This window comes from Diabrotica undecimpunctata, chromosome 6, assembly GCF_040954645.1.
Source record: "Diabrotica undecimpunctata isolate CICGRU chromosome 6, icDiaUnde3, whole genome shotgun sequence".
NCBI classification, from domain to species: Eukaryota; Metazoa; Arthropoda; class Insecta; order Coleoptera; family Chrysomelidae; genus Diabrotica; species Diabrotica undecimpunctata.
The window spans coordinates 17755256-17768480 of NC_092808.1; the positions used below are offsets into that span (position 1 = coordinate 17755256).

Sequence of the window (13225 nt, forward strand, 5' to 3'; positions counted from 1 at the left end):
GGTTTGTTTGCTTACCCTATCTCCAGCCCAGTAATTTCTGTCCCCAGTTTCAACCTCCTTTAACTGATACCCTATGTGGTAGGCAATTATAACCGATACAATAAAAAAGAAAAAATGCCGCACTTCTAGCATCCTTATTTTTATATTCCTTTATCCGTACATTCCATAATGCTTCCTCAGCTTCGTATAGCTCCATAAATCTAACACTCTTCCTTTCAGACCATTTTCTTTTTGTGTTTACTTCTCGTTTTCGATTTTTCGACATCGACGACATTTTAATTTTACAATACCACACTACTTGGATCCAAGGAAGTTGGCCAGCGTTCTACTTAATTCGGACAGAACCTGTTGATACAAGTGTACTTGGATGAACAGGTGACACGATCAAAGTAGCTTTCAAGAGTTGCGCGCGCAACGTCCAAGCAGACTTTAACCAAGTACACTTGGATCGTGTCAACCCGCCTTAAGCACTAATAATGATACCCTATTTTAATACTTACTGGTATAGGAGCAGCATCTTTCGCACTAATACTCGTTAATATTCCAAATTTTATATCGTTATTCCGAATATCAACTCTGACTATTGATAACTGAGATCTAGATTCTAGAATATAACACAAATATTTTTGGTCCATGACGTCATCCATTAAAAATACCTTAGACGCACCAGCTGCAGTGTTGCTATCTCTAAAATAATAAGGGTTTGTAAACATCTTCATGATTAAACATGAACTTTGAATAATGAAGTGTAACTAACAAAAATATTAATACTTACTGTACTGAATAGGTATCAGTCCACAAATAATCTAAACAAACAGTGGGATTGGCATGAAGATATGACACATTTTTAGATAAATCGAAGTACGACTTGTCAGATATTGTCGAATTCTTTAAACTTGTATCGAGTTTAGAATTCTGCGCTTGCCATGGGCTGTTAGAAGAAACAATTGGAGATTGACACCGACTGAAAATAAAAATCCCAGTCTTAATATTAATTATAATACATAACATTTGTTTGAAAGCAAAATTACAGTGTTTATGTCCTTGAGTTGTTTGTTCTTCATGAAGGTACCGAATTTTTTTAAAATATTTTTTAACATTCTTCTAACATCGAGCTGTACAATTTTAGGATAGTGGGAAGAGGAAAAAATGTTGACGGAAATTAATAATGGCTAATTTCTTTGTTTTCATCCCTGAAGAGTAAAATGCTGCCCTAAAAGACACCAAGACGAAAAAATAACCATTGAAACAAAGCAACTAATGAAAACTAGAAGAAAAATCAAAGGAAAAGAAAGCATTGACTAAGAAGAACTGCGAAAAAGTATCAAAAGCTATAAGGAAAGATTTAAGGAAATTTAAGAATGAAAAAGTCCAGCGAACTATAGAAGAGAAGAAAACTCTGAAAGTCCTGAGAAGACGACTAAACAATGGAAAATGCGAAATACACAAACTAAAGAACAAAGAAGGAGTCCCCACATCAAATAGAGAAGAACTACTACACATAGTTGAAGACTTCTATCTAGAACTATACACAAGCCAAAGAGAAGACCAAAAGAATTTGGAAGCCGCCGCATCACGCAAAATTATCAACCAGGGTTCAGATCTCATGTCAGAGATCACACTAAGCGATATCCAGGACGCAATGAAAAAGATGAAAAACAACAAAGCGCCAGGAGAAGATGAAGTCGTAATAGAAGCTATAAAGATGGGCGGACGTGCCCTTCTCAACCAAATAAAAATGTTGTTTAACCTTTGTCTAACAGATTGTTGCATACCAAAAACATGGAACAATGCAGTAACAGTTTTACTACACAAGAAAGGAGACAAGGCGCACCTAGAAAACTATAGGCCAATCAGCTTACTGAACCACATCTATAAAATGTTTAACCGCATAATTACGACAAGACTAGAGAAAAAGTTAGATTTCTACCAGCCCCGAGAACAAGATGGCTTCCGCTCAAAATTCGGAACAAACGCTCACCTACAAACAGTAAAAACCTTAATAGAAAAGTCGCTAGAATATAACAGACCACTGGTACTTATCTTCGTAGACTTTCACAAAGCCTTCGACACTGTGGAATTAGACAGCATTACAACTGTTCTGAACAATAGTTGAATAGATTACCGGCTCACAAAGCTACTACAAACATTATACCAAAACGTCACAATGCGTGTAAAACTACATGATACCACCAGAGAAATTCATATCAAGCGAGGTGTGAGACAGGGCGACATTCTCTCACCTAAATTATTTATAACGGTCCTCGAATACGCCTTTAAAATGCTAAAGTGGGAAAATAGAGGAATAAAAATATATAGAGAAATGCTGAATCATCTGCGTTTTGCCGACGACATAGTACTTATTACCAAAGAACTGGGTGAAGCACAACAAATGGTACAAGAACTAGAAAACGTATCTTCAACAATAGGTCTAAAAATGAACATCATTAAGACCAAATTTATGACAAATTTAGTTCACAGCGAACACCTAATCATCCAAAATCAAGTGGTAGAATTGACAGAAAAATACATATATCTTGGTCACGAAATCAGAATAGGCAAGGACAACCAGACCTGCAAATTTCAACGACGAATGACACTTGCTTAGGCGGCGTATGGTTCACTAAGAGACATCTTTAAGAGCAACATCCCGATAGCTATGGGGAGCAAGACTTAAGGAAAAGAACAGGTATCAGTGATGTCATCGAACATATAGCTAAGCTGAAATGGAATTGGGCAGGTCACATAGCGAGACTGAAAGACACAAGATGGACCAGAAAACTAATTGACTGGCGCCCACGAGAAGACAAACGCAGCAGAGGACGATCACCAACACGGTGGATGGACGACATTAGACGAATATCAAAGAAATGGCAACAAGAAGCACAGAACCGTGAAGAGTGGCGAAAAATGGGAGAGACCTATGTCCAGCAGTGGACAAAAGAGATTGCATAATGATGATCCCTGAAGAAGTGATAATTTATCACAAACACCTTTGGTACATTCAAATGATATACAAAGATCATTATTTCCTAATATTTAGGATTTTATACTTTAACTTCTTTTCTCTTCTATTAGTCAGGATATTAAGATATTGTATCATTATTGCTTACCTCATCATTGCCATTGAACTTTGAGACCTGGATGTGGGTAAATGACCCATGTTTGATATATTAGTATTCACAGGTGTGGATGAACTTTTTCTTGGGCTTACTAAATTTTCATACATTGAGAGTACCTTTTTTAGCTAAAAAAATATATTACATGTTTATAATATAATTTGGTATAGTTGAGTATCAAAAATGTAGACACTAAATTCCAGGAAATGCTAAAGCCGAGTTATTCTTGATCTTCCAGTGGCTTATAATTTTTTTTGTAAAATTGAGGAAAAGCATTACTTGTATGGAAGAATTTTACTATTTTCTCCCTAGCACTAAGATATTTCTAAACAAATATGTGGGATCAACCATAATGTAACTGAATTATTAAAACATCGAATTATATGACTAACAAAAAGACAAAATAATTATACCAGTATATATATATATATATATACTTATATGTATTGTATATATATATATATATATATATATATATATATATATATATATGTATATATATATATATATATATATATATATATATATATATATATATGTTAGATAATAAAATATATTTTAGGTTTGACTATCTTCTTCAAAACTGTCTCCAAGGATTTAAAGCAGTCAGCTTTCATTCGTCGTGGTAGTTAGACGTGCGTAAGAAAGAAGCTTGTTTTTAAAACCGGTGTTTATAAATTAGCTATATAAATAAATATTTCGTGAACTTTAAAAGTAAATTAATTACACCAAATAAAAAAGCGAAATTCGGAAAGACATTAAAAACTTATGAGTGCAGTTAGCGGAGGCGATGCCTCCGATAACAATGTTTTAGAAACCCAAATGGATACAGAACATGCATCATCTTCAAACGAGGAGCTGTTAGGATTTCAAAATCTGGTTCCGGTTATACAGATAAGTACCACAAAACTTGTTAATAATAAACCCATTATCGATAATGACTTTGCTAATGTACACACTTCAATAACAAATACCATAAACAAAGAAGTAGGAACAAAAAGGGAGGAATTTCTTTACCGACAAAACGACTTGGGACCTCATTACGTGTATTTGGAAAATAATTCACCCGATTTTAAAGGCAGGTTAAACGCTTTAAGGATAGGTGACATTATTATCACAAATTTTAAAGAAATTGATGAAAAAATTGTGAGCATTGACGCAGTAGGGAGAAATAAAATACGTATAAAATTTAAAGATTATAAATCGGCCAACTATATCATATCTAAAAAAAATGAAGCAATATTTACAAAAAATAATTTAGACATATACATTCCTAAGTTTCTTGTAGTTAGACAGGGCGTAATAAGAGATATTTCCACAGAATTTTCAGTAGAGTATGTTAAAGACAGAATCAAAATGTACGATTTACACTGTAAATTTGAAGTCATTCAAGTCAAAAGATTAAATAGGAGGCAAGTAGATGAAAAAGGTACCCAATATATTCCAACAAAAACATGTGTAGTTAGTTTTAGGTCACAGGTACTACCAAAATATGTAACAATCAACAAGGTACTAAAGGAAGTCGAGCCATATAAACAGAAGGTGCTATTATGCTTTAATTGTCTAAGATTTGGACATACAGGGGGACAATGTAAGAGCAGGGCTAGGTGCGAAAAATGTCAGGAATCACACAACACAAAAGAGTGTAAAACGACCGATATAACTCCAAAATGTTTTAGTTGTTCGGGGAATCATTTTACTACAAATTTGAGCGCGTGTCAGGAATTTCAACGTCAAAAACTTGTAAAAGACGCTATGTCTTCCAGTAATATTAGTTATCAAGACGCCAACAGACAGTTTCCCAGGAACTCCTATGCAAAAGCAACAACCATTAATACGGAACAAACTACAAACATTTCCTGCCTCAAAACTTTCCCTCCATTAAATCCCAATAATTATACACCCACCCAGCTCCCATCAAATTCAATTAACCAAATGTCAACAAATAACATATTTTACAATAATTCAAATAATACAAATTCTAGAACATTTAAAAGACAGAGACCAAATAGTCCAGATCCAACATTAATTTTGCATAATGAAATTATAGCTTCCCCTAGATCTCAATTACCTAAGGGAGGAATATTAGACAGTATTAACTATAAAGGAAATATTAATAATAATTCAGTTGCATCTCCTTCAGACCTAAGCATGATAAATTCAATATTAGAATTAGTTATAGAAATTGTCACAAAAGTTTTAGTAACAAAAAGTATAAATATGAATAAGGAAGAACTCGAAAACTTAGTCAAATTAACTATAAATGGAAACACGTCATCACATTCTCAGACCTCAACCATTCAATAAATATTCTTCAATGGAACTGCCGTTCAGCAGTTTCTAATAAAACTAACCTAGAATATCTACTAGATAGGGGCAACTACTCCGTTGCACTTCTATCGGAAACATGGTTTAAAGCAGGAAAATATTATAATTTTAAAGGCTTCAACAATATTCGCTGTGACCGGGACGACGGGTACGGCGGCTCAGCCATTTTATTAAAATCAGACTTAATATACCAAGAAGTCTCAATTCCAACTACAATAAACTTTGAGCATACTTATATCTCGGTTAATTTTCCATTTATACAAAAAAAAATTTACTTCGTTTCAGTATACTTTAAACCGAGAACTAGAATATCATTACAACAGTGGATCAACCTTTTGGAACAAATTCCAAAACCATTCATAATTGGGGGCGACTTTAACGCACATAGTTTGGCTTGGAATGATGGATATGACGATATCTATGGCAAGACTCTTTTGGAAGCCATCGAACAATGCAACCTAGTAATTTTGAACGACGGATCACCTACATTAGCAAACAATAAGAAGTCAGCTGTAGACTTGACCCTCTGTACACAGGATCTGACGCACCTAATTACGTGGTCTACTTTAGAAGAACCTTATGGCTCTAACCACTTACCAATACACATACAATTTGGAAGGAATAGCCCGCTTGCGCAAATTAAACAGACAAAACATAACATATGGAGACTCAAGGCTGCTAATTGGGATGTATACACCGCTACACTTGAAGCTACAGAACCAAAATCATCACTAATGGGCATTATCGACAATATTAACAAAGCTGCCAACAAAGCAATTCCCTTACAAAAATCAAACACACAAAATAGAAATCATTGTTCGAAGGACTGGTGGAATGAAACCTGTAACATAGCTGCTAAAGCAAGAAAACAAGCTTACTTAACCTACACACATGCTCCAAATCTTAATAATCTAACAGAATATAAAAGACTTGATGCAGTAGCTAAAAAAACTTTCAAAGAAACTAAGAAAAAAAGCTGGATTAATTATTGCCAAAATCTAAATCAAAATACACCAATTAAAGAAGTGTGGAACAAAGTAAACCGATATAAAAACCGAAAACAAGTAAATAAACCCCCAATAAACCCCAAAGAAGACTGGATAAATGAATTCCACACAAAAATCTCACCCCCATGGGTTGAAAACAACATTACTCAACAAATAGCTACTGTAAATAGAAACACTTCTTTTCTACAATCACTATTTCAATTATGGGAACTCGAACAATGCATTAAATCAACAAATAATAAATCTCCCGGGGCGGATAACATTTCATACAATATGTTGCATAAAATGCCCTTAGGCCATAAGAAAGCCCTGTTAGAATTGTTCAATTCGATTTGGATAAAAAAGATTCCTTTTCCACCAATGTGGAAAGAATACATCGTAGTACCTATCAAAAAACCTGGAAAACAGAACGGAAATGCAGATTCATATAGACCCATAGCTTTATCATCGTGTATATTTAAAACCATGGAAAGAATGATAAAGAACAGGCTTGAATATTGGCTAGAAAATGAAAAAATATTACCTGACTCACAATATGCTTTTAGAAAGGGAAGATCTTCCTTAGAACCCCTAACGATACTAGTAAATGACATCTATCTAGGATTCACACACAAATACAACACTTTGGCTACATTTTTGGATATCACTTCAGCATATGATAATGTTCAAATAAATATACTAGAAGAGAAACTTATCAATATTGGTCTACCAACCTCCTTTGCCAACTTCATAAAATCAGCTTACTCTAGTCGATCAGTTTCCTTAAAGATAAATAAAGAAGTTTCGGAATCAAGAATATGTAGATCTGGATTACCACAAGGTAGTATCTTGAGCCCAATCCTCTACAGCCTGTACACAATGGACATAGAAAATGTTATATCACGTAAGTCCAAAATTATTCAATACGCCGATGATGTTGGTATTTACACCAGTAACAAATCAGAGGACAAATGTATAGAAAATATCAACACTGAATTTATAGAAATCCAAAAATGCCTAGACAACATGGGACTTTCCATATCCGAGTCCAAAACCAATATATGTATTTTCTCTAGAAAGAGAAACAACTATCAAAGACCATTAACAATAGGAAAATATAAACTCCGTATTAGCAACTCTGTAAAATATCTTGGCCTACATCTAGATAGAAAACTATTATGGAAGGACTGTATCCACCAAATCATCAAAAAAACAAGTAATTCTATAAATATTTTAAGAGCGTTTTGTAGGGCAAAGTGGGGAGCAGATCCAAATACGGCTTTACTTTTCTACAAAACAATGGTACGATCAATAATGGATTATGGAAGTCAACTCTATGGAACAGCAGCAGATACACATCTAAATAAAATCGAGATACAACAAAATAAATGCTTAAGAGTTTGCCTCGGATATCTTAAGTCAACACCCATAAATATTATGCAAGCTGAAGCTGTGGAACCTCCTCTTAAACTAAGAAGACAACTATTGAGCAGAAAATTTGTGATAAAAACCATTTCCAAAAAAACTTCTTACCTCAATAGTATACAATCACTAACAGTTCAAGTTTTGACCCATAGATACTGGCACTTCAAGAAAACCCCCCTCATAGTAGAAACTTTCTCAGAAATACTTGACATTACAGATATACTTTATTCCAACCAACTCCCCCCGGTTCTAATTTACTCGCCAGAACAAATTTTTTCACGGGAAATTAGAACCTACTATTTTGAAAGTCAAGAAGTAGCAAGTTTCAATCAATCAAAGTTTAACGAAACAAAAAACAAATACTGGCCAAACTATGATTCTATATTCACTGATGGATCAAAGTCAAAAGAATATACCAGCTGTGCCTTTTACCATGTGGAAGAAAATACTGACAAAAAATTTATTCTACCAAAGGAAGCTTCCATATACACTGCAGAATTAACAGCAATTGTGCAAGCTATGAAATACATACTCGGCTCTAACCACGACAAATTCATAATATGTACGGACAGCAAAAGTGCAGTAGATAAACTTAAAAAAGTAAACATAAATAGATCAGTTAATCATATTGAAGCAAATATCCTGTATTTACATAATGAGATACACATCAAGAATAAAGTCGTCATATATCTATGGGTAAAGGGACACGCAGGTATAACAGGTAATGAAATAGTAGATACCTTAGCAAAAACAGCCCCAACATCAGGAGAAGAACTAAATCTTAAACTACCCCCGTCCGACCTATTCTTAAACCAAAGAAACAAAATAAATGAGATGTGGCAAAACCTACACAACGCTTCAACAACCGGAACAAACTTTTGTAAACACCAGCAAAGAATTCCGAGAAAACCATGGTTTCACAAAATACCAAACAGAAACTTTGTTGCCACAATAAATCGAGTACGTGCTAATCATGCACTAACACCTTATTATAAGCACAAAATGAAAATTACAGACGATCCACTGTGTAGTTGTGGTAAAATGGGTACATTAGTACATGTTTTACTTGAATGTCCAATAAATAATGTAAACATTAATCAACTATGCAAAAACTTAATTCACTACAAGATAAACCTTCCAATAGACCTAAATTGTATTATTTTTTCAGGAAATAATGATATCCTTTATGTACTTCATCAACACATCATAAACTGTAAACTAAAACTGTAAAATTACTAACCAATTTTGTATACAATTCTGCGAAAGAAACTAAACGTAAAGCACACAAAGAGGGCTGAAACCTCCGAGGGGATGAACCGGGTTGACGCCCTAGCGCGGAAAAAAAAAAAAAAAAAATTAAAAATAAAAAAAAAATAAAAAAAAAAAAATAAATAAATAAAAAAATATATATATATATATATATATATATATATATATAAACACCTTACACATTTTATATATTACTAACAAAACAAATGAATACATCATGCTCAGGTCTGATACTATGAAACATTTTACACAAATTAATGATTCAATCTAACATAGTCTGGCTAATTGGTTCTCGCCAAAGCCATAAATTCCACGAAAAAAAAAAAAAAAGGATTTAAAGAAACTATTAACATAAAAGAAGGATCCAGAAGGAGATCTGATGAATACATACTCACTTTTTATTTAAATAATATGTTTTAGCTGAAATACCATTTATTTCAAAATACTTATTGGTAAAATATTTGTCAAGTCTTATTACATTACAAGACAAAGTGTGTTTTTTTTTACCCAGATTAAAGTATCACCCAATATCTGAGCAACAATAATTTGCTGCTGGAAAAAATCACGTATACCTACAGTAATTAATGATAGAAGCTAAAGAGTTCCATATTTCAGACAAAAAAGAAAATTTATGGAATTAAAAACTTCAATGTCATTTAATAAGTCATTGATTGTATCAACACTCGAATGTTTTATTATATTTACATTATATTTAAACATAAAACATTAGATGCTTTAGTTTACTCCCAAACGAGTTTACTGAGTGCCAGATGAACTCTCACACTGATCAGGTTTATCGCTCAACATAACACGTCATTGTGGGCTTTAATACAGAATGTGGTGTGGAGGCTAAGTGGAAATATCATTTTGATCTTTGTCTATTAAGTGGAAATATGGTGTTATTATCTCTATTAGTATCTCTCGTTAATTTTGTAATGCTAACTATAAATTTTTTCCGCATCTGTATACAAAAAAATAGCAGAATAATGGAAGTTAGAGTGGCAATGCAAATTGCAATTAAGCCCTCAGATATATTTAGTAGTGCTAAATGAAAAACAGCAAATCCATGAAAATCATTTTAATAAAAGTAAAGAAGCTGTGAAGTGTTACACACTTGTCATACAACAAAAGTGATTTTATTTGCGATATTTATTGATTGTATATCACTAATAAATATGTTACTTGGATCATTATAATACAGACTTACCTTTTTAGATTGAATAACAGAAATATTTTCCATTCTATCTCCAAAGTCTATATCATCAAGTCTAATTTTTCTTATCCTATATATACTGTGCTGTTTGGAATTAGAATCGTATATCATGCAAATACTGGGGCTATCACTTGTAAACACCACCTCCATATGAGGATTGTTTAGAATACTTGATGCTCCAGATTTGTTGACAATTACTGGACAAATGTCATCTAATGGATAAGCTAAAGAAAATACTGTTCCTCTAGTTTCATAAATATGATCTTTAGGAAAGCCTAAAAATTAAAGTTGTGTATTTACATGTGAAATTATGTTTGATATTGTTATTAAAAGTTCTACTATGTGAAATTCTATCTACTACTAAGAAAGCAAGGTTTGGGACCTCAAATAAACGCTATTCAGATAATTGAAGTTCTACTGATGAATAGAAAAAATTAAATATTGTTGACATTAAAAATATTTAAGCTCATACTTATTATAAAAAATCGGTTGCCTGTAAAGTCGGTTTTACGGGCGAAGATTTTACGTGACAACGTCTTTTTCTCGGTAGAATATTTATTGATATGAATATTATTAAATTGCACAATAGGAACAAGGAATTGAATGCTGACGATACTTTAACCACACGTGTGAACTTGTATTATTTTTCCAACGCCAAGAACGCTCGAGAAAGACAGAGACACAAGCACGCACCGATTCAACGCGCCTAATTCTCTAGGGCTGCGCGCGCAGCGGACCGATCATGTTTGAGTGGGAGAGAGACGCAAGGCATTCGCCGGTCCGGCGGGCCTCTCTCTCGTTCGGTGACTCATCGTAACAGACGTGAGCGGGCGTTACACTTTTTCATGAGTGACTCCGAGCCACAACCTAATTTAAGACGTTGTCACGTCAAAAAAATAGAATGAGTTGATGAATTGGAATAGGAAATAGTAAAATAACCAAAGCACATAAAGTGTACTGAGCTGAGGTACTCTCTTAAATTGAATAAATATATACTAACTTTTATTTTCCTTTGATATAAATATTCCATATTTAGTATTCCACAATTTATCTATAATAAATGGCACAGATACTGAATAAGATTCTCCTTTGGGAGTGTAAACGTTAATATTATGAGAATCTGTGATACAAACTGCTTCAATCGGACTTCCAGCAGGCTCATCAGACACCATATCCAATGGATTTCGAAAAGGTGGACAAACACAGTGAAAGGTGCACCAGAGTGCCTGTTGTACTGGAGACTCAGATGTGTAACAACAAACAGTCTTCCTGCCATTGTCTAAATCGTCATAATTGTTTACTAAACCTCTGGACCTAAAAATATATTATATAATAATAGTCGCAAAGGAGTAGGAAAGGAAGGACAATGTGGCAGATGCTTAAACAAGAAATGTATGTGAATGCAATTAATATTGATATGCCTTACAGAAGAAACATATTAAGAAATGTATTTAGGAGAAACAATGCCATGAAGGAATAAAGACAAAGATGATACAGTTAAAATAGTACCATATTAGTCAGTAATATCTTACAAAATATATGAATATGAGTAACAAGTTTGTATAATTAGAAAAACAATACATGATATGTGAAGAGAAAGGCATGGTAGGCATTTTCTTTTATTGGGAATTACATTTATATCTGAAATAACCATTTAAAATCATATTTTATGGAAGTCAATGTTGAGGAAATAATAAGGTCAGAAACACAAACACTACACATTTAACTTACCAAACAACTACATGTCCATTAACATATAGTTCATCTTCCATATATGTAGAATCAAATTTTGTTGAGAAATTGGAAACATTTGGGCTAATTTTATTATATTTGGCCTTACTGAATTCTAATTGATTTGGTTTTACCTCAGAATATCTTGGCGAGGTATTTGTTCCTCTCCTAGATTTACTAAAACTTCCATCACTATTGGATTTAAAACTACTACCCTCATCCCAGCTGTCAGTCAGCCTCCTTTTATAACTAACTGGATAGTGACTCCCATCATTTTTATTATCTTCACCTGATTCTTTCTTTAAAGTACTTTGCAAAGGAGCCTTTCTCAATATCCACCATTCTGTTCCCTTTGTATCTGCTAATGAGACTTTTTCGAATTTATTTAATATTAATTCATCAAAATGTTCTTGACTATACTTTACAGAAGATTCTAATGGGCCGGGGTGACGAAATGCTTGCTGCCGGCCACTTGGAACATATTCCTGGAAATAATTGTATTAAAAACTACTAATTTAAAATAATTTGGTACTAAAATATGAATACAACCTGTGGATTTGAGGCAGCAATCATTGTTTCTTCTTTTTCATCCAGATTTGCTACAATTGTATTTAATGTTTTAACAAATACACCTGTTCAAAATTTGTTGTATTTCTTATCTACTTTTTTTTAAACATATCAAACTGTCACTTATTTTGACTTTCTTATTTGTCAGAATTGACAGATTCAGTTTAAACCAATAGGAGTTGAAAGTCTATTTTCAGTTTTATACAGAGTGGACATACTTAAATCTAAGCCCGCTAAATTTTAATTAATTTTATATTTTTTATACATAATGAATTTGGTAAGTATTAATTTATTATACGTAATTGAAATTACCTATGGATTCTTTAACTTACGGTAATTGAGAGGATACACAATACCCAAATTTCAATTTACAATTAAAAGTATAATCTTATTTATTATCTTAAGGGAATTTACCACAATTTCGAAATTAGCGGGGATATTTGTATTTTTAAGTAAACTAATTGTTATTAATTCATATTAAACAGGAAAGGTTGCACATCATTTGCATTAAATAGCTACAATATTCTGTGTTATTGGAAGTTATTAGAAGCACCAAAATTTTCATCATCATCATTATCATTGGTTAT

At 33.0% G+C, this 13225-nt stretch overlaps 1 protein-coding gene across 1 annotated transcript in view; it reads right to left on the bottom strand.

Moving 5' to 3' along the window:
* The window catches only part of shtd (anaphase promoting complex subunit 1), a 60970-nt gene extending 48188 nt beyond the window's left edge, over positions 1-12782 (bottom strand). Inside the window, exons 1-7 of the mRNA XM_072534336.1 lie at positions 12621-12782; positions 12072-12556; positions 11341-11654; positions 10335-10615; positions 3114-3247; positions 776-964; positions 501-687 (exon numbers count right to left, since the gene is read on the bottom strand). Coding sequence (XP_072390437.1) covers positions 501-687; positions 776-964; positions 3114-3247; positions 10335-10615; positions 11341-11654; positions 12072-12556; positions 12621-12644 — 1614 coding nt within the window. The 5' untranslated portion in view covers positions 12645-12782. The remainder of the gene's footprint in view (positions 1-500; positions 688-775; positions 965-3113; positions 3248-10334; positions 10616-11340; positions 11655-12071; positions 12557-12620) is intronic.
* Between the last annotated feature and the right edge of the window lie 443 nt (positions 12783-13225).